The sequence below is a fragment of the Phaenicophaeus curvirostris genome, chromosome 1, assembly GCF_032191515.1.
Source record: "Phaenicophaeus curvirostris isolate KB17595 chromosome 1, BPBGC_Pcur_1.0, whole genome shotgun sequence".
NCBI lineage: Eukaryota > Metazoa > Chordata > Aves > Cuculiformes > Cuculidae > Phaenicophaeus > Phaenicophaeus curvirostris.
In genome coordinates this window covers 203,749,252-203,771,078 of record NC_091392.1, presented here as the reverse complement: position 1 = coordinate 203,771,078, position 21,827 = coordinate 203,749,252, and the positions used below count along the sequence as shown (strand labels likewise).

The following is a 21,827-nucleotide window of genomic DNA, read 5'->3' as shown; positions in this document are numbered from 1 at the left end:
TGTTTGGGAATTTCATGTTGACTTCTTAGGCAAAACACTTGAAATGTAGCCACCAACGGTAGACATCTGTAGTTGGACTACTTCTTTGGTTTCTCTTAATACCCAAAATCAAGCAGTCAGTTTACTCTTCCATCTCGTGCGCACCAGGTGTTGGGACCCTATCTGTGGTTGATCATTTGGGAGTCGATCAATGGCTGTTATTTCATCCAGTCCTTTTATTTACTGCAGGTAGTTCTGTAACTTAGAGACATTTGGTACAATAACCTCTCCTGGGCTAGTGGGTGGAAGAAATGTTTTGGGTTGTTTTTTGTTTTTTTTTTACTTTACATATTAAAGGACATCAATCATCCACTGTCCATCTATCCCTCTCTAGCAAAGCTCAGTTGAGGATCACAACTCTTGACTCTGGCTTTGAATTGCCATTGGAGATGAATCCCTACCATATAATTTCTCAATCTCCTGTGGTGACTTTTACCTGTTTAATGAATCTGCCAGGTCAAGAAGCCTGAAGTGCATTCTGTTGAGCTCAGCACCAGACATGCTTTAATAATAAGCAACTGATTTTCTATAGGGCGTGCAATTATAATTTGAGGCTGCTTTTATCTTTCATTTTGAGTGTTAGCTTAATGAATATAACACATGATATGCTACTCATACTTCATAAAATGTGTAGTGACCTTTAAAAGGGTGCGTATGGACAGCTTAGTATGATTTAAGATGCTTTTTTTTGTTGTGTTTCTCTAACAATTCACCCTAAAATACCCTTCATTATGCAGGTATTTTGCTGAATGGGACACTGAGATAGCTCAGCAAGTTCTCTGTGATTCTCTTCAGCCAAAATACAGGTAATACTGGAGATCAGAAAAATAAACTTGAGAGACTGCTGTGTTGACTGGTGTGTTTGGGGGGGTGGCTGCTTTGGGTTCCCCTTTTTGTTGGGCATGGGCTTGGATAGTGCCAGAGACTTGTGTTTTCAGGTGCTGATCCTGAAAACTGCTGAAATCCCAGAGGCAAACTTGTATAGTGAATTTTATAAATAGTTAAACTTAGTGTTAATCGTTTTCACTTAAATTTTAATTCCAAGTGATTTTTTTATTCTTTTTATTTACCTTTCTTTTTGTCTTTTCCATAATGAAGGGAAGTCACTAAGAAGGAACTAAGGTATTTTTTTTCTTTTTATCTTAGTTTTATTGGACCCTACGTGTAAATAAACATCAAACCGTACTGCAATTTGGCATGTTATAAACTGAAAGTCTCTGTTACAACAGCAGGAGGTCTATATTCCTTTCTCTGAAGTTAACTCAAACAGAGCTGATGTTGCAATACTGAGTACATCTGAGCATGCTTGTGTATAAAGAATGAAATCAACCTTGCTTGATGTTGCTAAAGCACTGTATGCTAAACCTACTTAGTCCTGGACTCATTCAACAAATTTTGGTTGACTTTTATGTGTAGGGAAAAAGTCTAAGAAGTGCCACTAAGGTCACAGCAGCTGTGACTGACTTCATAATCAAAAGTAGCCTTGGCCAAGGATTTGTTAGCACGGTCAAAGAGCCCTGTGATTTATAGTCACATAGTCTAGCTGCCTTGGCTAGTAATGAGTCTAATCTGTCTAGTTCGATGTCCTGACTGTTTAAAGATGAGATACCTTCAAATGACAAAATTTGTTATGAACTCTTTAAGGGATTTATTCCATAATTATTGAAGGGAGGCAAAAATGCATCATAACCAGTCACATAGTAATCAGTTGCCTCAAAAGACACTTTTCTTTTGCCATTGTGTTAAGTATCCATATAGCAGGTCCACATCTGTATCGTGTTGAAGCTTTTGATCTCCTTAGTATGTCGTGGCTGAGTTCACAATGTTAATTCTATTATGAAAAGCACTTGAAGAGTTGGGGTGGGTGGTGTAAACCAACAGACTTTGAGCCCAAAACACAGCCCTGAAATTTAGCTTATCTAGGGCTTTTTTTTTGATATATTGGTGTTCAGTCTCTTCCTGTGAGCATGACACTCCCACCACCACTAATTTCAATCTTATCTTTGTGTTGCCCTTGGATGATTTTTATTAATGCATGCTGACAAACAGGGATTGTCAATGAAGCTTAAGCAGAATTGTAGAAAATAGCAAAGAATTTTGTTTAACTGAACTCTTACATGTGAAACTCAACTATGCTACGCAGATGTTGATTATTCAGTGCTGACACTGTGAAGCAAGGAATCCCATTAGTGTTCTTCATTTAAATGTTTGATTAGCAAGGGCTGTTTTGGAAGTGCTGTGTGAGCATGTGCCATTTCTATCCTTTGAAAGAGCATTTGGTAGTAGATAGATGATGCTGATGGTGCCTGTTGTGTTCTTCCTTGAGTGGTTGCTTAGCAGCCGTGCTGGTTTCTCACATGATTGTGATCAATGTAGTTTCTATTTCTGTTGATCTGTATTGCTCTTCCCCATCCTACATGTGCCACCTTTACTATCCAACCTTCACTTAGGTTTTTTTTAATTGATGTTATGCCACAACCCACAAAGATGGCTAAGATTTTAGAGGATGAGCATATTTATGTAAAATTGTAGCCATTTAAGAGAAGATTTATCCTCACACATGCCCCTGGTAGTAATCAGGTCAGGGTGGCTAGGAAGATATTAGCATCTTTGATACTTAATAGCAACAGCTTTTAAATGCTATATTTATGTGCAGTTCAAGGAATTGTCTTTAATGTAATATATCAAGTATAGCCCAAGAAAAGACCCTTTCACACATAGATATTTATAATTTGGGGCCTAAACCCTGCAAGGTCTGATTTTGCTTTACTAAGGCAAAAACTCCCACAGGCATGTCTAAGTTGTAGCAAACTGGTAAGGGTTGTTTACCTGCCTGCTTTTAACTGCTGATAAATGCAAGCAGTGATGTCTGCTAAAAACTTGCTTCATTTGAGTAGGTACAGTTAAAGTCTGGTTAGTGGGATATCGGCTGACTGGTTGCATCAGGCAGCACTTCTAAGAGAAAAAGCTGAACAGAAATTTAATCTAAAATCAAACAGTTCCTTAAGGTATTCTGTCTTGAGGGAGGGACCTCCTGTTTCCTTGTAAACTTCTTTGTTATTGCGCCAAGTAGTAGAAAATACTATTCCTTAGTTTTGGCTGTTGCGTGGTTTCCAATTTGCCTGGACATAAAAACTTCCTAACAGAGGACTGTTTTTCATGTTTACGTCTTCAGGTGAATCATGCCTCCAGTGCCAAATGTCACTTATATTTCCAAGAAGACAAAAGGTCTGATTAGTTAAAAGAAATGCAGTGTTTTCAACTTCTTTTGTAGCTCAGGCTTCATTGAGGTGGATTGTCTTTGTGGTCAGTATAGAAAATAATTGTCTTTTACCGAGAGCATTGATGTAGATGCACACTTTGTAATGATGAGAGAAGCTTATCAGTGATGATACAAAGCACCTTAACCATTTCGAGTCTTTTTATAACAATTTCTTCAGTCAGAAGAAGAGCTAAATGTGATTAGTCATAGCAATGGAGGTAAAATGCCTTGTTCAGTTGAAGTGATAGCATTGAAAAAATTGAAAGAAACTATAAATTAGCAATGCATGGCAATATCTGCTTTGATTTTTATTTTTAATTTTTTTTTTTTGTCTCAAGCCAATTCAGCAAAGCCGAATGGGAGAAGAAAAAATTTGATAAGGCAATTGGGTAAGTTTAAAAATGTTTTTAAAGCTACCACAAACACAAGATTAACAATGATGCTGCATGATTGAGGGGAACAAGGTATTTTCTGGTCATCTCTGTGTACATACTAACATGTATTGTCTTAACTACACCTTCATTTTGATTAAAGATTACAGGAAAAAACAGTTTGAAGTAAGAAAAAAACTCAAGATAGCTGTAGCAAGGAGAAGCTTTCTCGCTGTGCTATGAATAGTGCAATGATTAATATCTATTCAATCCTTCTTAACACATGATGTGATCAAATTTCACTACTTATTGTCAGAGACATGTTCTGATCTGCGTTCAGGAAAATATAATAGAGAAATAATGCTGACTTTTTTTTCTTCTTCTTAAGCAGTGGGTTTGGTATAGCTGCATTATTCATGAGTATGGGACTGGATGTTCCTTATGAGTATATCTGAAACATTATTCAGCTATGAGTATATCTGAAATGTTATACAATGTTTTAATGCCCATATTTAATTTCTCTGTGAAACTTGCCATTAGGTTCACATTGCAGTTAATGTCTGGGTTTGGTTTGGGGTGTTTTTCCCTCAAAATATGTCAAAGTTGTTGGTTTTTCAAAGAAGGATAATATTTTGGTATCCCTGATTGAGATAATAGAAAAAAATACCTAGGATAATCTACAGAAGGCAACTGTGTTTTTGGAGGAGGAAAAAAAAAATCGCCGTATAACAGAACAAGTTTGCTTTTGTTGCTAAATGTCAGTGTGGGACTTCATATGTTTTCTCAGAAATTAAGAAAGAACTTCCAATTTCTGGATTCTATTGTGCTTAAATCTACTTTCCTTGATATCTCTTAACAGGACAGGGATTTGCTTCGTGAGTCTGGATTTTCTTTTTTCAATGTGCTCTGATTTAGGTTTTTGCCTGTTTTTTTTTCTTGCCTGTGTATCTAGTTCTCAGTTAGGAAAAAAGTGGAGGTGACTCAGCTGGGTCTTTTTCACAGGCTTTTTAGCCATATGAATGTTTGTATAGGAGGACTTGAAACCTGGTGTTCCTAACAGTGGGTAATGAATTCCAGTGGGGCAAATGAGCTGAAATAGTAAGTGATGGATCACCCTGCAGACACAGCCACCGCGTGGAGTCCTTGCCCTGTGTCAGAGGCAAACGCAGGAGCACAGGGATGCTGGACGGCTTGTTCTTATTCTGTAGGAATGAATCTGTGCTGCTCCACTGAAAATTCTGGCACAGTGATGAAACTCCTGTTTTTGCTGCGACCATATGTTTCACAAAGAAAACACTGTGATTCGAGTGTGCAAAGCAGGCAGGATAAATGTTTTTCTTGTTTTTCACAATCCATCTTGGAAGCTCGTGAAGGAGAGAATTAATGCACCTCACTAGCACACCAAATCTGCAGTGTCAGTGTTTCTTAGTGTGCTGAAATAAGACAAACTCTCAACAAATGTGGCTGCTTCTTTGTTCTTCCAGGTATTCTTTTGCTATTGTGGGCATTAACATAACAGACCTCGCATACAACCTGCTTGTGAGTGGAGCTCTGAAGACCCATTTCTACAATGTCGCTCCCGAAGCACCAACACTAACACACTTCCAACAGACATTCTGTAAGTGGCAGGAGGGTGGGAAATAGATAATTTGCACTCCTGCTAACACTGTAGTTAAATTCCATGCTGTGTCAGATTTATCGTGCTAGTCTTACTCTCCTGTCTTGAGGATGCTTGGATTCAGTTCTTAGCTGTGATGGATGCCAGTACAAAACCAAGGGTGTTAAGCAAGTGAAACAGCAACAGAGCAAACAAACAAAACAACAAGTGGTGTCCCCCAGGGCTCAGTGCTGGGTCCCGTTCTAGTCAAAATCTTTATCAATGACCTGAGCAAGGTGATTGAATGTGCCCTTAGAAAGTTTGAGGATCACACTAAGCTGGGAGGAAGCATCAATCTGCTTGAGGGAAGGGAGGTTCTGCAAAGGGATCTGAACAGGCTGGATTGATGGGCTGAGATGAACAGGATGAGGGTTAACAAGGTCAGGTGCCGAGTCCTGCATTTGGGACACAGCAACCCTATGCAGCGCTCCAGGCTTGGGGAAGAGTGGCTGGAAAACTGCCTGGAGGAAGAAGGACCTGAGAGTATAGATAGACAGCTGGCTGATGATGAGCCAGCAGTGTGTGCAAGTGGCCAAGAAGGCCAATAGCATCTTGGCTTATATCAGAAATGGTGTGGCTGGCAGGACCAGGGAAGTGATGATTGTGCCCCTGTACTTGGCACTGGTGAGGCCACACCTTGAATCTTGTGTTCAGTTTTGGGTCCCTCACTACAAGAAGGATATTGAGGTGGTGGAGCATGTCCAGAGAAGGGCAGTGAAGCTGGTGAAGAGACTGGAGCACAAGTCTTATGAGAAGCCCCCGAGGGAACTGGGGTTGTTTAGCCTGGAGAAAAGAAGGCTGAAGGGAGACCTTATCACTTTCTACAACTACCTGAAAGGAGGTCATAGCAAGGTGAGTGCTCATCTCTTTGCCCAACTAACAGGTGATAGGACGAGAGGGAATGACCAGGGGAGGATCAGATTGGATAGCAGGAAAAATTTCTTTACTGAAAGGGTTCTCAAGCACTGGCAGAGGCTGCCCAGGGAGGTGGCTGAGTCCCCATCCTTGGAGGTATTTAAAAGGTGAGTGGATGAGGTGCTCAGGGTTATGGTTTAGTAGTGGACAGGTACATTTGGACTTGATGATCACAAAGGTCCTTTCCAACCTAGGGATTCTATAATTCTAAGAACAAAATGTCTGAACAAGTGACATTCTTATCTTCTTATACTGGCTTTAAATAATAGTAAGAAACTAAAGAAATTTTAAAGAGCTTCTGCGTATTGCTTCCCCATAAATCCAACTGCCTTGAGATATTTGCATCTACATCCCAGTGTTAACCTCTACTCTCCCAAGTTGTACCCCCTCAAAATAATGCTTTCCCAGCTATTTCCCCTATATTTGAGCACCCCTTCTACAACACAGACCTGCTGTACATCTGTGCACAGGGGAGCAATATTTCTAATATTGCTCAATGTATAGGCAAGAAACAAAACAATGTAAAATGAAGAAATAAATAGTCAAGATGCACTATTTTTCCACGTTTATGACAATTGGAAAGGTTCTATTCATTCTTTTGGTGGTTTTTTGCTTTTTTTGTTTCTTTAAATTTGTCTATTTAGGGAACAATTTTTTTTTTTGTTTGGCAGTTATATTTTCTTATTACTTAGCTGGATAAACAGTGAGTGAATATTAGTGTCCTGTGCATCTTTTTCATTATAATAGTATAGACTTTTCAGAACAAGTCTATATTTTAGAATAAGAACAAGAACAATTTAATAAGATTAATTCACCCAAAATCTTGTGTGGGCACATGTGATACAGTAGCAGAGCTCTCCCTTTTGCAGTAGTTTCTTGGTGGTTGCCTGGTTAACTCTAGGCAGCTTATCTGCTAGGCTTTTGTCCTTGGTGTTTAGCTTGATAAATAAAGACAAATAAGTATCTACCTAAATATCCACCTATGCATCTTCAGGTCATCTTTTCATTGGAAGGGTTACTCTGTCTTTTCACCACATTTCTGACATGCCTATGTCCTTGTGAACAGATGTATCATATTAGTTTGGCTCCCATATCTCATGATAGCTAGCCCTTGTCCTTGTGGGGGACTTCAGTCTAGCAGATATCTACTGGAAATACAGTATAGCTGAGAGGAAACAGTCTAGGAGATTCCTGGAGTGTGTGGAAGATAACTTCCTGACACAGCCGATGAGTGAGCCAACTAGGGAAGGTGACCCACTGTAGCTGTTGTTTATGAACAGAGAAGGACTTGGGGGTGATGTGAGCATGATTAGAGAAGGGCAATGAAGCTGGTGAAGGGTCAGGAGCACAAGTCTTATGCAGACTGGCTGAGGGAGCTGGGGTTGTTTAATCTGGAGAATAGGAGGCTGAGGGGACACCTTATAGCTCTTTACTACTACCTGGAAGGAGGTTGTAGTGAGGTGGGTGTTGATCCCTTCTTAGTAACAAGTTAGAAGACAAAATCAAACAGCCTCAAATTGTGCCAAGGGAGGTTCAGATGGGATATTATGATCAACCTTTTTACCAAAAGGATTGTCAAGCACTGGCACAGGCTGTCCAGGGAACTGGTTCAGTCATCATCCCTGGAGGTATTTTAAAGACGGGCAAATGTGGCGCTTGGAGCCATGGTTTCATGGGACTTGGCAGTGCTAGATTCATGGTTGGACTTGAAGATCTTTAAGATCTTTTCTAACTCTAAATGATTGTATGATTCTATATAATTTTCTTGGTTCTAATTTCTTGCCCTGTCTAAAATCCACCACCACTAAATTTGAGGGATGAAGAGACATGTTTTAGAATCATAGGATCATAGAATAACCAGGTTGGAAGAGACCCACTGGATCATCGAGTCCAACCATTCCTATCAAACACTAAACCATGCCCCTTAGCACCTCGTCCACCCGTGCCTTAAACACCTCCAGGGAAGGTGACTCAGCCACCTCCCTGGGCAGCCTGTTCCAGTGCCCAATGACCCTTTCTGTGAAGAATTTTTTCCTAATGTCCAGCCTAAACCTCCCCTGGCGGAGCTTGAGGCCATTCCCTCTTGTCCTGCCCCCGTCACTTGAGAGAAGAGCCCAGCACCCTCCTCTCTACAATGTCCTTTCAGGTAGTTGTAGAGAGCAATGAGGTCTCCCCTCAGCCTCCTCTTCTCCAGGCTGAACACCCCCAGCTCTCTCAGCCGCTCCTTGTAAGACCTGCTCTCCAGCCCCTTCACCAGCTTCATTGTTCTTCTCTGGACTCATTCCAGAGCCTCAACATCCTTCTTGTGGTGAGGGGCCCAGAACTGAACACAGGATTCGAGGAGCGGTCTCACCAGTGCCGAGTACAGAGGGAGAAGAACCTCCCTGGACCTGCTGGTTGCGCCGTTTCTGATCCAAGCCAAGATGCCATTGGCCTTCTTGGCCACCTGGGCACACTGCTGGCTCCTATTCAGTCGGTTGTCAACCAACACCCCCAGGTCCCTCTCCTCCAGGCAGCTTTCTAGACAGACTTCTCCCAGTCTGTAGCACTGCACAGGGTTGTTGTGCCCCAAGTGCAGGACCCGGCATTTGGCCTTGTTAAACCTCATGCCATTGGACTCTGCCCAGCGGTCCAGCCTGTTCAGATCCCTTTGCAGAGCGATACCTTTAATACCTTTACAGTGTTTTTTTGCCACTGCTAAAGTCTTGGCTGCAGGAGGGACTGTTCTGCTGGCTAAGCCTGGGACTTAATCGCAGGTCCAGTGTGTGTGTTGACCAACGTGATTAGTCCATTATGGTGATGTTGGAGGGAGAGCTGTTTTTGACAGCTCTTCCCTCTACAACCCATGCCCGTATGGGTTGTGAAGTAGAATAAAACTTGCACGACTATCTGGTGTAGTAATGGACCAATAACAGTGGTGGATGCTCCTACATGGTCTGCCTGCCATCCTAGGAAAAACCTGAGGTCATCAAGTGGATGTTATTGTAGAGAAAGCATCAACAGACAAACTTGCCTAGAGCAAGGACGATTCATCCAGAGATTACCTGTTTGAGTCTGACAAGTCTCTGCTCTTATGCTCTTGCAGTTTCTCTCCTTTCCCTACTGCAGTCATCCTTGGTTTCCTTCAGACTTATGTTCAACTTAAATTTCAAAGTATATTAGGAAAATAGAACTATGCAACTATACCTTGAAATTTAAGTTAGAAGTACGACAATTACAAAACAAATACAATAGAAATAAATGGAAAAAAGATATTAAGCCTTTTATACAGAAAATACCCTCACTTTCTGTAATACAGAAAACTCACTTGCACATTTTGCTCTATTGGAGTGGAAGATTATGCTGTTTCAATGGTTCATCTGCTGCGGAAATGGGGATCAAGAGATTGGGTCCAGTTCATGCTGGATGTAACGGTTTTTTGCTGTCAGTGAAACTGAGTCCAAGGATGGCACAAAACTGAGAGCGTAAAGGCCTTCATCAGAACCTGGAGATTAAACCCACTTTGGAATCGAGATTCTTCTGTAACAGGGATATCTTAAAGCTGGTGGTTCTGTATATCACTCTATCATTCATCTTCTCAGGGTAGTAGGTGTACGTGTGAAACAATATTTCCAGCAAGGTCATGCATACATGAGGTAAAGTTGTGCATGAGGAGGAAGTGTTAGTATAGAAAGATGTTATGGTAAATGTTACATTACCTATGAGTACGCGCTTTTTTAATGGAGACTAAGCAATGTTCCTGGGATGAAATATCGGTGAGGCAGAACTTGAATATAAACAAAAGGCTAGTGGAGCAGCGTCTTCCCCTGCTTTTATGCTCTTTGATTTAATGTTTTAGTTCATGTACCCACAGGTCAAGACAACTACTGACTCCTTGTATTTACTATGAGAAATTCTGCCAATGTGCAATATTCATCAAATTTTGGGTTTGTTCAAAATGGGTTTAGTCTTGTCCCTGCTCAGTGTTGTGTGCTGTCAGACCTCAGTGACCAGAATTCTCTGTGTAAATAGTAATTGATAATTGCAGCTTTCTTTTCTAATTTTGTATGTGATCTTTACATACTGTACTTATCTGTTCTAATTCTTCTTTTAATTATTTTGCAGGCTATTTAATGCACGAATTCCACAAATTCTGGATTGAGGAGGATCCACTGGACATAATGGAGTTCAATCGTGTTAGAGAGAAATTTCACAAGCGAATCTTGAAACAGCTTCAGAACCCAGAGATGGCTCTGTGCCCTCATTTTGCTGCATCAGAAAGTTTAATCAATATGTAGTTACTCATTTGATTTTATTTGGAAACACTGTCTCACTCTTGTGTTAGATCACTGGTTAGACCATCACTAGCACACTGAATGACCATGGCGATTGTATGCATGTTTTTGGTGCCGTATTCATCTGGTTTTGTCACACATTTTAGATCCCCTTATGTTTCTCTTGTTGGGGATCTCTCATTTGAAATGAGTGCTCATATTGCGGCATTATGCAGTGTTGCATTCTGAATTGATGTCCAGGTATCAGAGTTTTTCTATTTTTTTAGATTTTCCTCATAATTCAGCATTGGCAATTGAATTGTATTTCTCTAGCTGTGTTTTTGTATATGTGGACTAAGTAGCTGGATCTTGTGTTGTGAAAGCTTTTTAACTTCTTGGTATGTTTCAAGATAACTATTGGCATTTCAAGCAAAATATGTGTTTGGACTTCATCTAGAGGATAATGTGTGTAATTTAATCTGATGCAGGCAAACACATTAAAGACCAATTTTCTCCATGCAGCTATATATGCTTAATGCAGAATTAATGAGGTTTGAGATACAAGTTTCAGTGAGAAGAGTTCATGCAGAATTACAATCAGGCTCCACAACTGCATGAATACCAAATGGTCTGGTGATACTAATACTAATAATATGGCTGGTTAAGGGATTGGGAACACAAGCAGTGTTCTTCTCTATCCCACCAGTTGCAGGGAATTGTGAGGGGATAAACAGGAAGAGCTAGCAGATCAATGCTTGCCTCCAAGACTAGTGCCACAGGCAGGGCTTTGGTTTCTTTAATCATGAGTTGATTTACATGTCACCAGGTCTGCTGGCAACTGATGGGTTACACCTGACTCAAAGGGGGGAAAAGGGTCCTGGGATAAGAGTTTGCAGGGCTCGTAGAAAGAGGTTTAAACTAGATTTGAAGGGAGAAAGCAGACTCATTGGAGATAAACCTGTTGGTAAAGTGCTGATGTTTGTGGGGTGTTGGGCTAGGGAGGTTCTTCAGTCTGTGGTCTTAGTGGAGGCTGGGGATAAAGATCCACATGGCAGCAAAAGACACAAATGTTACTGATGGATTAGTAACTGTGGAAGCTCCTGAGAATGGCCTGGTAGGAATGAGGCTTTCTCTCTGCATAAAGGTGCCAACTGAAGTGCATCTACACTAGTGCATGCAGCGTGGGCCGTAAACAGGAGGAACTGGAAGCAATTGTGAGGCAGTGGAGCTACAATATAGTTGCTGTCACAGCAACATGGTGGGACGATTCACACAATTGGAGTTGAAGGGATAGGCAAGGAGGAAGAGGCTACGGGGTGGTCTTGTATGTTAAGGAATGCATTGATTGTCTAGAGCTTAACTATAGTGACCATTGGGTTGAGTTTTTATGGATGAGAAGCAAGGGGATGGCAAACAAGGCAGATATCATGGTGGGATTTGGTTGCAGGCCACCCAGCCATGATAAAGAGATAGATAAAAATATTCCATAGACAGCTACAAGAAGTCTTATGTTTGCTTCCCCTTGGGAGAATTCAACTTCCCAGATATCTGTTGGAAATACAATCCAGCAGAGAGGGAACAGTCCCAGAGGCTCCTGGAGTGTGTGGAAAACACCTTCCTGACACAGCTAATGAAGGAATGCACGATGGAAAGTGACCTGCTGTTTGTGAACAGAGAAGGTCTTGTAAGGGATGTCGTGGTTGGAGATAATCTTGAGCACAGAAATTAGGAAATGATTGAGTTTTCAATTCTTGGAGAAGGAAGGAGGGGAGGTAGCAGAAGTGCCACCTTGGACTTCTGGCAGGCAGACCTTTGCCTGTTTAGGGACTTGGTTGACAGAGTCCTTTAGGCAGCAGTCCTGATGGACAAAGAAGTTCAGGAAAGCTGGGTACTCTTCAAGAAGGAAGTCTTAATGGTACAAGAGCAGGCCATCCCCCTGTGCCAAAAAACTAGCTAGTAGGGAAGAGCAGCATCCTCACTGAACTTTGACTGGTGCTCAGGGAGAAAAAAAAAATAAGAGGGGGGGGAGTTCATGGTCTTTGGAAGAAGGGGCAGGCACTTCAGGAGGACTGCAAGGTTGCTGTGAGACTGTGCAGGGAAAACCTAGAAAGGCCAAAGCCCAGCTAGAACTTAATCTCGCTGCTGCTGTTGAAGACAATAAAAATTGTTTCTATGAATACATTAGCAACTAACATGCAGACCAGGGAGAATCTTCATCCTTTATTGGATGTGAGGGGAAACATAGTGACCAGGGATGAGGAAAAGGCTCAAGTACTTAATGCTTTCTTTGCCTCAGCCTTTAGAAAGAAAAACAGTAGTACTCTGGGTACACAGCCCCCTGAGCTGGAAGATGGGGATGGGAAGCACAATGAAGCCCCTATTATACATGAGAAGATGGTTAGAGACCTGCTACATAGTAGAGATATACACAAGGTTATGGGGCCAGATGAGATCCATCCAAGGGTCCTGAGAGCTGGAAGAAGTGCTTGCCAAGCTACTTTCCATCATTTATCAGCAGTCCTGGTTAGCTGGGGAGGTCCTAGTTGACTGGAGGCTTGTGAATGTGATACCCACCTACAAGAAGGGCCAGAAGGAAGACCCAGGGTACTCTAGCCCTGTCAGTCTGACCTTGATATCAGGGAAAGTTATGGAGCAGAACATCTAGAGTATCATCATGTGGCATGTGCAGGACGGCCAGAGGATCAGGCCCAGTCAGTGTGTGTTCAGGTAAGGCAGGTCCTGCTTGACTAACCTGATCTCCTTCTATGACCAGGTGACCTGCCTAGTGGATGAGGGAAAGGCTGTGGACATTGTACACCTGGACTTTAGTAAGGCCTTTGACACTGTCCCTCACAGTGTTCTAGAGAAGCTGGTGGCTCATGGCTTAGATGGGCATTTGCTTCCCTGGGTAGAACACTGGCTGGAGGGCCGAGCACAAGGGCTTGTGGTGAATGGAGTTAAATCTAGCAGGCAGCCAGTCACAAGTGGTGTTCCCCAGGGCTCAGTGCTGGCCCAGTTCTGTTAAATATCTTTATCAATGACATGGATGAGGGAATTAACTGCACCCTCAGTAAGTTTGCAGTAGGCACTAAGTAGAGTGGGAGTATCGATCTGCCTGAGAGTAGTCGGGCTCTACACGGGGAACTGGACAGGGTGGATCAATGGGCCAAGGCCAATTGGATGAGGTCCTGCACTTGGGTCACAACAATGCTATGTAACGCTACAGGCTGGGTGAGGAGTGGTTGGAAAACTGCCTGGAGAAGGAGGACCTGGGGGTGTTGATTCATTGATAGTTGGCTGAATGTGACACAGTAGTGTAGCCAAGAAGCCCAACAGCATCCTGGCCTGCATCAGGAACAGTATGGCCAGCAGGACTGGGACTGGGGAAGTGATTGTGCTCATGTACTTGGCATTGGTGAGGCTGCACCTCAAATACTGTGTTCAGTTTTAGGCCCCTCTCTGCAAGACAGACATTGAGGTGCTGGAGCATGTCTAGAGAAGGACAACAAAGCTAGTGAAGGAACTGGAGCACAAGTCTCATGAGAAGCAGCTAAGGGAGCTGAGGTTGTTTATCCTGGAGAAAAGGAGACTGGGGACACCTTATCACTGCCTACAACTGCCTGAAAGGTGGTTGTAGGGAGCTGGGGGTTGGTCTCTTCTCCCTGGTAGTGACTGGCAAAATGAGGGGAAATGACCTCTGGACGTGCCATGGGAGATTTAGATTGGATATTCAGAGGAATTTCTTTACTGAAAGGGTTGTTAGTTAAGCACTGGAATAGGCTGCCCAGAGAGATGATTGAGTTGCCATCTGTGAAGGTGTTTAAAAGATGAGTAGATATCATACTTGAGAACATGGTCTAGTGGTGGGCTTAGCAGGGCTGAAGTGATGGTTGGACTCTTAAAGGTCTTTTCCAACTGAAACTATTCTATGATACATTCACAGTGAACTGCAAGCACCCTCACAACTACTGGGTACAGGCAGGGGCCAAAAATGAGATCATGAGGCTGTTGTCACCAACACCACCATGCTGAACAGTGGTCTAAATTTCTGCACATTCTTTTGAATATACAGGGGTTAGTATTTTGTGTTGCATGTTGGAAGGCAACGTGATTTGGTCACGTTGTGCTTGGTGAATTCAGGGGAGCAAAAATCTATATATATTTTTTGAACTACTGAAAATGTTGCTTTGGTCATCAATTCAGTTCCTAAGAACTGGGAGAAATAATTGATTCAAAGGTTTAGAGCAAAACCACTTGAGTTTCCCATTTAAAAAAAAAAGAAGTTTAAAATGGCAAACTGCCTTTTTTTCTAAAAGGATAAATGAGTTAAAGTGTCTGACTCTAAGACTGTGTAGTATATTGAACAGCATCTACCATGGCATTTCATACCCATGGTATTTTTTACCTTTTAAGCAATCAATTTTAGTATTATATGTTTGTGTAAATCACTTGCATAAAGAGATTAAATTGAGTAGTGTCCAACTACTTGTGAATTATATGAATAAATTATATGTCATTCTAAACTGAAGCCCTGTGGGTTTTATTTTTGAGATATGTGGTAATATAGGTGAAAGCTCTTCTACGTTAATGGATCAGATAAAAGGGGATGTAACTGCTCTGTGTTATTTCCTTACTCTGAAGGGTCATCTGAACTTCCTCAGATCAGGTTCTTTATGCTATTTCTAGTTACAGCTTGGGCCATCATTTTAGCAATGGGAGTGGTTAAAGATCTTGGGAAACTCCTTGGATTTAAGTCCTCTCATTTCTTTGCTAAAATATAAGATGGGGACTCTGCAGGCCTGGAAACTTGCACTCCTTGCAGAGTTAATCAGCAAAACTCTGTTGGTGGTGTTATAATTAGTCTTTTCCAATGAATTTGGAAATACAAAACTGGAAATATTAACTATTGCATATTTTGCATGAAAATACAAGGAATAAAACTTTGCATGTTTAAGTTAATACCATTGATTTTTGGAAAGTGATTATTCATAATCATTAGATATCAAGGACTTCTTTGCGTCACTCTTGAAGCTTCTAAAATAAGTTTCTAGCAACAGATTTTATTGTTTCAAATCTTAGACTTGCTTTCTTTCCTTGCCCCATTCTGGTTTAAATACTTTCTGCAATTTGTTAGACTGCGCTGGTTAATTTTCAATACTCTGCGCTGGAATTCATGGAGTTGGGGGAGGAATGAAGGTCCCTGCTACCTTCCTACTCATGTGATCCTCTCAGTTGTTATGCCTTGTCTCAAGGTGTCAACTTCAAATAAATTCATAAAATGTCATCTGGCTCTGTGTCAGATTGTGTCACTACAATGTAGCTGCTTTGGGCGATTGCATTTCCCATCTTGCAGGGAGGTGGATTTAATGAAGCTAAGTGTGAAATTCTTTCTCCTGCGGAGCCCCTGCATGCTGGTGCCTGCAGATCTTGTCGTCCTGCTCACTCTTGCTTCAGCTTTGGACTGTGACATCCTTGATCCCAAAATTCTTGTCAAACCTGGGGCAGAGAATGTCCCCACTGACTGCAGAGCTATCTGTGCGCTGCTGGGGGAGGATGTCTAGCTGGTAGTGCCTTCCCTCCTCCCCACGAATGGCCACTTACTACAATGTAGACCTAAACTTTTCTTTACAAAATTAGAGTTTATGCTGTTACCGATACATATTGATACATTTCCAAACTGACCTGTGAGGAACTAGATGCTGCTTTCCCTAAGGAAGAGAAAACAAAAGAAATAGGGTGGGGAGGAAGTATTAAAAGCTGTTTCAAGAAAGTAGAATCAATATTTACGCTCACCACAGGTTGCAGGTTTTGGTTTAATTAAGAATAGAGAAGATTTAGATTGGATCTTCTGAAAAGCTTTCCACAGCCTCACGATTGCTGACTTCACCTGTCATCTCTCCTGGAGGCTCCTGTGAAGCCTGCTGGATGCCCGCTGCTGGGAAAACATCATCCCTGGCTCTGCACGGCTAAGGCAGCAAGGGCTTCCTGCCCAGTCTGTAACACTCTGTGGAACCTTTCTTTTTAACAGGTATTTAAATAATACCTGATGTAATACCTGATACATATTTAATACCTGATATATATTTAAATATACCTGATATAATACCTGATATACTGATACTACACAGTATATGCCTTGTTTCGCATGGGCAGATGAAAATATAGTTGGTGAAAATGTGATATTGGTAGGTTGTATGTGATTTAAAATGCAGAAATATTTGCCTTGATCTGCTTAAAGTCAGAAGGGCCACATAGTGTTGTGGTTCTTTAATTTTGTATACAAAATTCTACAAGGGTGGCCTATATTTCTCTCTTCTACAGCTTTGGCCACTTCCCATAGCACTTCCTTATCCCAGCAAACATGAATTTAAATTGTTCCCAGCACTCCTTAAGTAACGTAGGTGAGCACTGATTTGTTTTCAGTAACCTCAGTGCTCTGCCAGCACCTCTGGAGCTGGGGCTGTGAGTGCTGGATTTTGGTTACAGTCAGGAGGACAGCAAGTGGCTTGTAGCCTTTTTCTTTCTCTAAGGAAGGGAAAATTACTTTTACTGGTGTTCTTTCTGGCTCTGAAAAAGAACTTTTTAAAATTCTGTTACCAGTGATATTTCTATGTACTATTTTTAGAAGCAAATAAGCCTGTCTTATTCATGCCGTTTGTCATGTATCTTGTGGCTGTTTCCTGGAGCAGCACTGAAGCTGGACTGGGAAATTTTCTGTCATGTAGAGGGTAAAGGGAATTAATCCACTGTCCTTGTAAATGGAAGAGCAAACTTTAAATGCATCTTTACCTGCTGTGTGCTCTGTGCCCTGTGGAGCACAGCCAGGTGGCAATGGCTTAGCAGTACTGCCTGAAGCTCTTTGCTGCAAGCGGAGAATTTTCAGCATGTACGCAGTTGAAATAAGTGCTGTTGGGTGGAGCAGGATGTATGTGAACAGAGTGCTGATGCTCAGGTTAACGAAGCAAGATCTGCCACTACTGATCCAAAGAATCATTAGTAGCATCATGCACACGTTGGTTTCCATTATGCAGTTGGTATTCATCATTTCCTTCTTAAACTTGCCCTTCACGGGCTGTGGTTAGCTTTTAACATTTCATCTTGCTGATCTGTCCATTTTCATCATAATGTGACCTCAGGTTTTTGACTCTTGCACAGGGTTTTCCGCTAGCAGTGTCTTGCAGATTGGAGTCATTCCTGCATAAACTCAATCTGCAGCTCTGCCACTTGGATGGGTTTGACTGAGGTGTAGGAATCAGTTACACCCTGAAACAGTAACTGTGTAAAATTCTATAAATGCTAAGTTCACGTGTTTGACAAGTACTGTTGTGGAATGGCATCTTGGCTTGGATAAGAAACGGCGTGACCAGCAGGTCCAGGGAGGTTCTTCTCCCTCTGGACTCGGCACTGGGAGACCGCTCCTCGAATCCTGTGTTCAGTTCTGGGCCCCTCACCGCAAGAAGGATGTTGAGGCTCTGGAGCGAGTCCAGAGAAGAGCAACAAAGCTGGTGAAGGGGCTGGAGAACAGGCCTTATGAGGAGCGGCTGAGAGAGCTGGGGGTGTTTAGCCTGGAGAAGAGGAGGCTGAGGGGAGACCTCATTGCTCTCTACAACTACCTGAAAGGAGGTTGTAGAGAGGAGGGTGCTGGCCTCTTCTCCCAAGTGACAGGGGACAGGACAAGAGGGAATGGCCTCAAGCTCCGCTAGGGGAGGTTTAGGCTGGACATTAGGAAAAAAATTTTCACGGAAAGGGTCATTGGGCACTGGAACAGGCTGCCCAGGGAGGTGGTTGAGTCACCTTCCCTGGAGGCGTTTAAGGGACGTGGATGAGGTGCTGAGGGGCCTGGTTTAGTGTTCGAAAGGAATAGTTGGACTCAATGATCCGGTGGGTCTTTTCCAACCTGGTTATTCTGTGATTCTGTGAACTCTGTATATACTTCCCTCTGTTCCCCAGCTGGCTCTTGACAATCTTGACATTGTCAACATATGACCATTTTGGAAGCATAGGAAGACTCCTCTGTGAATGACTCTAATAATCTCTGATTTTCAGGGAACTGTTCTACTTTGACTCTTGCTAACTATCCTGATTTCCACCTGTTGCTCCTCACTTGGAATTTTGTCCAGCATGGGCTGGACTTTTGCACTAATGAATCCTTCAGGCTATGCTGAGATAAACAGTATGGCTCTCCTCTATAGAGTTGCATCTGCAGCGTGGTGCAGCTAAAAATCATATGAATTATTAAAAGAGATATTTTGCAGAAAACAATCCTGAAACAGATAAGATAATGAATTATTCATTGTTTTTCTTAGTTTATGGCAGTGCAGATCCCCTGTAAGGCTTGCCAAAGATTAGACAGGAGTCTTCTACAAGATCTTGCAAGAATATAGCAGGACTGGCTTTATGCTTTCCCCTGTGAGCAGCACACACAAATCAGGTCATTACTTATTCTAGTAAAGGAAACTGCTCTTCTCTCTATAAAACATTAGCAGAAGAGATTTAGCTCTAAAACCTCCAAGCAAGAACTGGGTACAGCAGCTTACATCAAAATGAGCTATGGGGAGGGGCAGAGGGTTTGTTACTTGCATTGCTCTGTTCCTAGACCTGGCCTCCACTGCACTGAAGAACTGTACAAACATGTACCTGAAGGTGGTGTATTCCAAAAAAAGGTTTACAGCTGGAATGAGGGAGGTGAGCAAGACAGGGAAACATGGGGTCAATGCCTTTCAGCACAGCTGTCAGCTCAGCAAAGCAGAGCAGCACAAGAGGAATGGGAGAAAGGGACAGGAAGAAGCTTATTATATTTTATGGACAGTTTTTCCTAATTGTAAGGGCAACCAAGGAAGACACATAGAATCATAGAATAACCAGGTTGGAAGAGACCCACCGGATCATTGAGTCCAACCATTCCTATCAAACACTAAACCATGCCCCTTAGCACCTCGTCCACCCGTGCCTTAAACACCTCCAGGGAAGGGGACTCAACCACCTACCTGGGCAGCCTCTGCCAGTGCCAAATGACCCTTTCTGTGAAGATGGAGATAACTGTGAAAAACATAACCAAAGGACAACAGGGCATGGCACTGTGACATTTGAGAAATGAGGACAGCCTTATTCCTGGTGGATACACCATGGCTGAGAAGGTCCTTGAAAGAAAAACATAGTCCAAAGTGAGATAGTGTATGTTGAAGGGGGGGTTTGGAGAGATGCTGGTGGGATGACTTCTTAATTTTACATTAAGAAAGTCTGTGGGAGTTTTCTAAGAAGTATCTTAAAGTTGGTTTTAATGGGAGAAGTAAATGACTTGAACGATCCAAACAATATTTTAACCACAAATATTTTATTCAGATATTAATTAATATATTAAATAATATATACATATAACATATTATTATATATTTTTTATACATATTATATATATTTATCCACAAATATTTTATTCATATATTAATTATTATATTAATATATATGTTATATATATAAACACAAATATTTTATTCAGATAACAATTAATACACTATAATATATTAATATATTAATATATATTATATACACATATATTATATATATTATATATAAACAATATAAACTACATCCAAAGAATATTTCAACCACAAATGGTTGAATCCCCTTCCCTGGAGGTGTTTAAGGCACGGGTGGACGAGGTGCTGAGGGATATGGTTTAGTGTTTGATAGGAACGGTTGGACTCGATGATCCCGTGGGTCTCTTCCAACCTGGTTATTCTATGATTCTGTGATTCGTCAGGACATGGTGAACAACTTAGGACTGCATCATGAACATTAGGATAAAAGTCTGGAGCAGAGAGAGCTCTATAACTCATTGACAAGGCAAGAGCTGTCAATATTGTGCTTGCAAATGACCAAGGAGAAAATGTTGAAGTAGGAATAAAAAACAGACCAATGGCAGAGCCACATGGATAGAAAGAATCCTCCACAGGATTTGTGGCAGTAATGATCAGCAAGATGGGACGTGGGAGAAAACAGTTTCTCAAGTAACAAACCCTCTGTGGGAAAGAGGGATGAGCATGTGGCTGCATGAGGAACACAGAGCTGCTCTAACTCAGCAATGTTAATGTCATAGGGGTTGTTCTGCCCCTAAAGCAACCTTCAGACTCCCTCCAGGGAGAAGCAGCTTCTTCAGAATAGAGTTTTTGGGGGTTTCCTTGTTCGTGCCTGAGAGAAGCTTCTATTAGAGTAAGTCATGCCTGTCGGCTGTGAAGCTGTGCAAGTTTACACCAGCTCCAAATCTGTCCAGTAGGGATTAATCCAGCAACAGCAAAGAATTGGGGACACTGAGCCCCAGCAAGAAGTTATAATTCCAGTATAGTGCTCTCTTCTCATTTTCAGGATAAAAAAGCAGGTCTGAGGGAGATGTGAACAAAAACTACCTGCTGAATGGGTCAGAAAGTTTTCCCTGATCAGCAGTATGAGTGCCCTTGCATCAAAAGCTAGACTGAGCATCCATATCGTGCGAGATTATTTGAAAAGCCAGTCAGCAACTTTCTTATGTAGAGATGTCAGTGCTTTTGGAGCACTAAACTCATTTCTAATTCCAGTAGAGATCCAAAAGGTAAAGAGAGGTTGCGCAGTGCATTTGGGAACCCGCAGCAGTTCAAGTCATTTTGGAGCTGTCTGAACTGCAAGTCATCAAGAGGGATGCTGGCACTGCAATGTTTTACTCTATATTCTTAATTTGTACCTATAAATGCAAATTAAACATCGCTGTCTAGCAACAGTATCTTTGTTGTTGCTTTTAAATTTATTATGAATGTCTCTAATCCCTGTCTATGAGTCTCATACATAATGGTAATTAACTTCTCTGCCACAGGTCGATTCCATTACTTTTCAGGCACAGCAATGACAGCTCCTAGACATCTGAATGATGGGAGTTAGAGATTCCCTTCCTCCCAGAGAGAGAGAATTGCCTCTGGGGTAAAGCACTGTGGGAGGCAGTGCAGCCTCTGCCATTTGCATTAGGTCATCTTTGATTCTGCTGAAAATGTAATTAATAATGTAATCCTAATATCAAATGCCTGAACTTCAGAGAGGGAGAAAAGCACATATCAAAAATATTTATAAGACCGTGTGCCTACCTAAAAACAAAAAAAAATTGAGTCTGAAACACCTACAGGCAGTGGGGAACTGCAGAGTGATGCTTTGCTTTGCATAGGCAATGGGAATTCCCCATCTGTCTTGTATTGTCAGGAGTTAATTCCAGAATATCTCAGCCCACTGCTCTTGGGATCAAAGCAGTTGTAATAAATAATTTTCTTCGTATTAAATTACCTGTAACAAACACTGCAGTTGGAAAAATG

General features: G+C 41.8%; 1 protein-coding gene across 3 annotated transcripts in view; it reads left to right on the top strand.

The window, feature by feature from the left end:
* The window catches only part of ELMOD1 (ELMO domain containing 1), a 48,255-nt gene extending 36,867 nt beyond the window's left edge, over window positions 1-11,388 (top strand). For 2 of the 3 annotated variants that reach the window (XM_069883437.1, XM_069883438.1), the window contains exons 8-12: window positions 777-845; window positions 1,138-1,161; window positions 3,640-3,690; window positions 5,157-5,290; window positions 10,349-11,388. In XM_069883437.1, coding sequence (XP_069739538.1) covers window positions 777-845; window positions 1,138-1,161; window positions 3,640-3,690; window positions 5,157-5,290; window positions 10,349-10,521 — 451 coding nt within the window. In that variant the 3' untranslated portion in view covers window positions 10,522-11,388. The remainder of the gene's footprint in view (window positions 1-776; window positions 846-1,137; window positions 1,162-3,639; window positions 3,691-5,156; window positions 5,291-10,348) is intronic. The other variant, XM_069883439.1, reaches the window with a different exon arrangement.
* The last annotated feature ends 10,439 nt before the right edge of the window (window positions 11,389-21,827 follow it).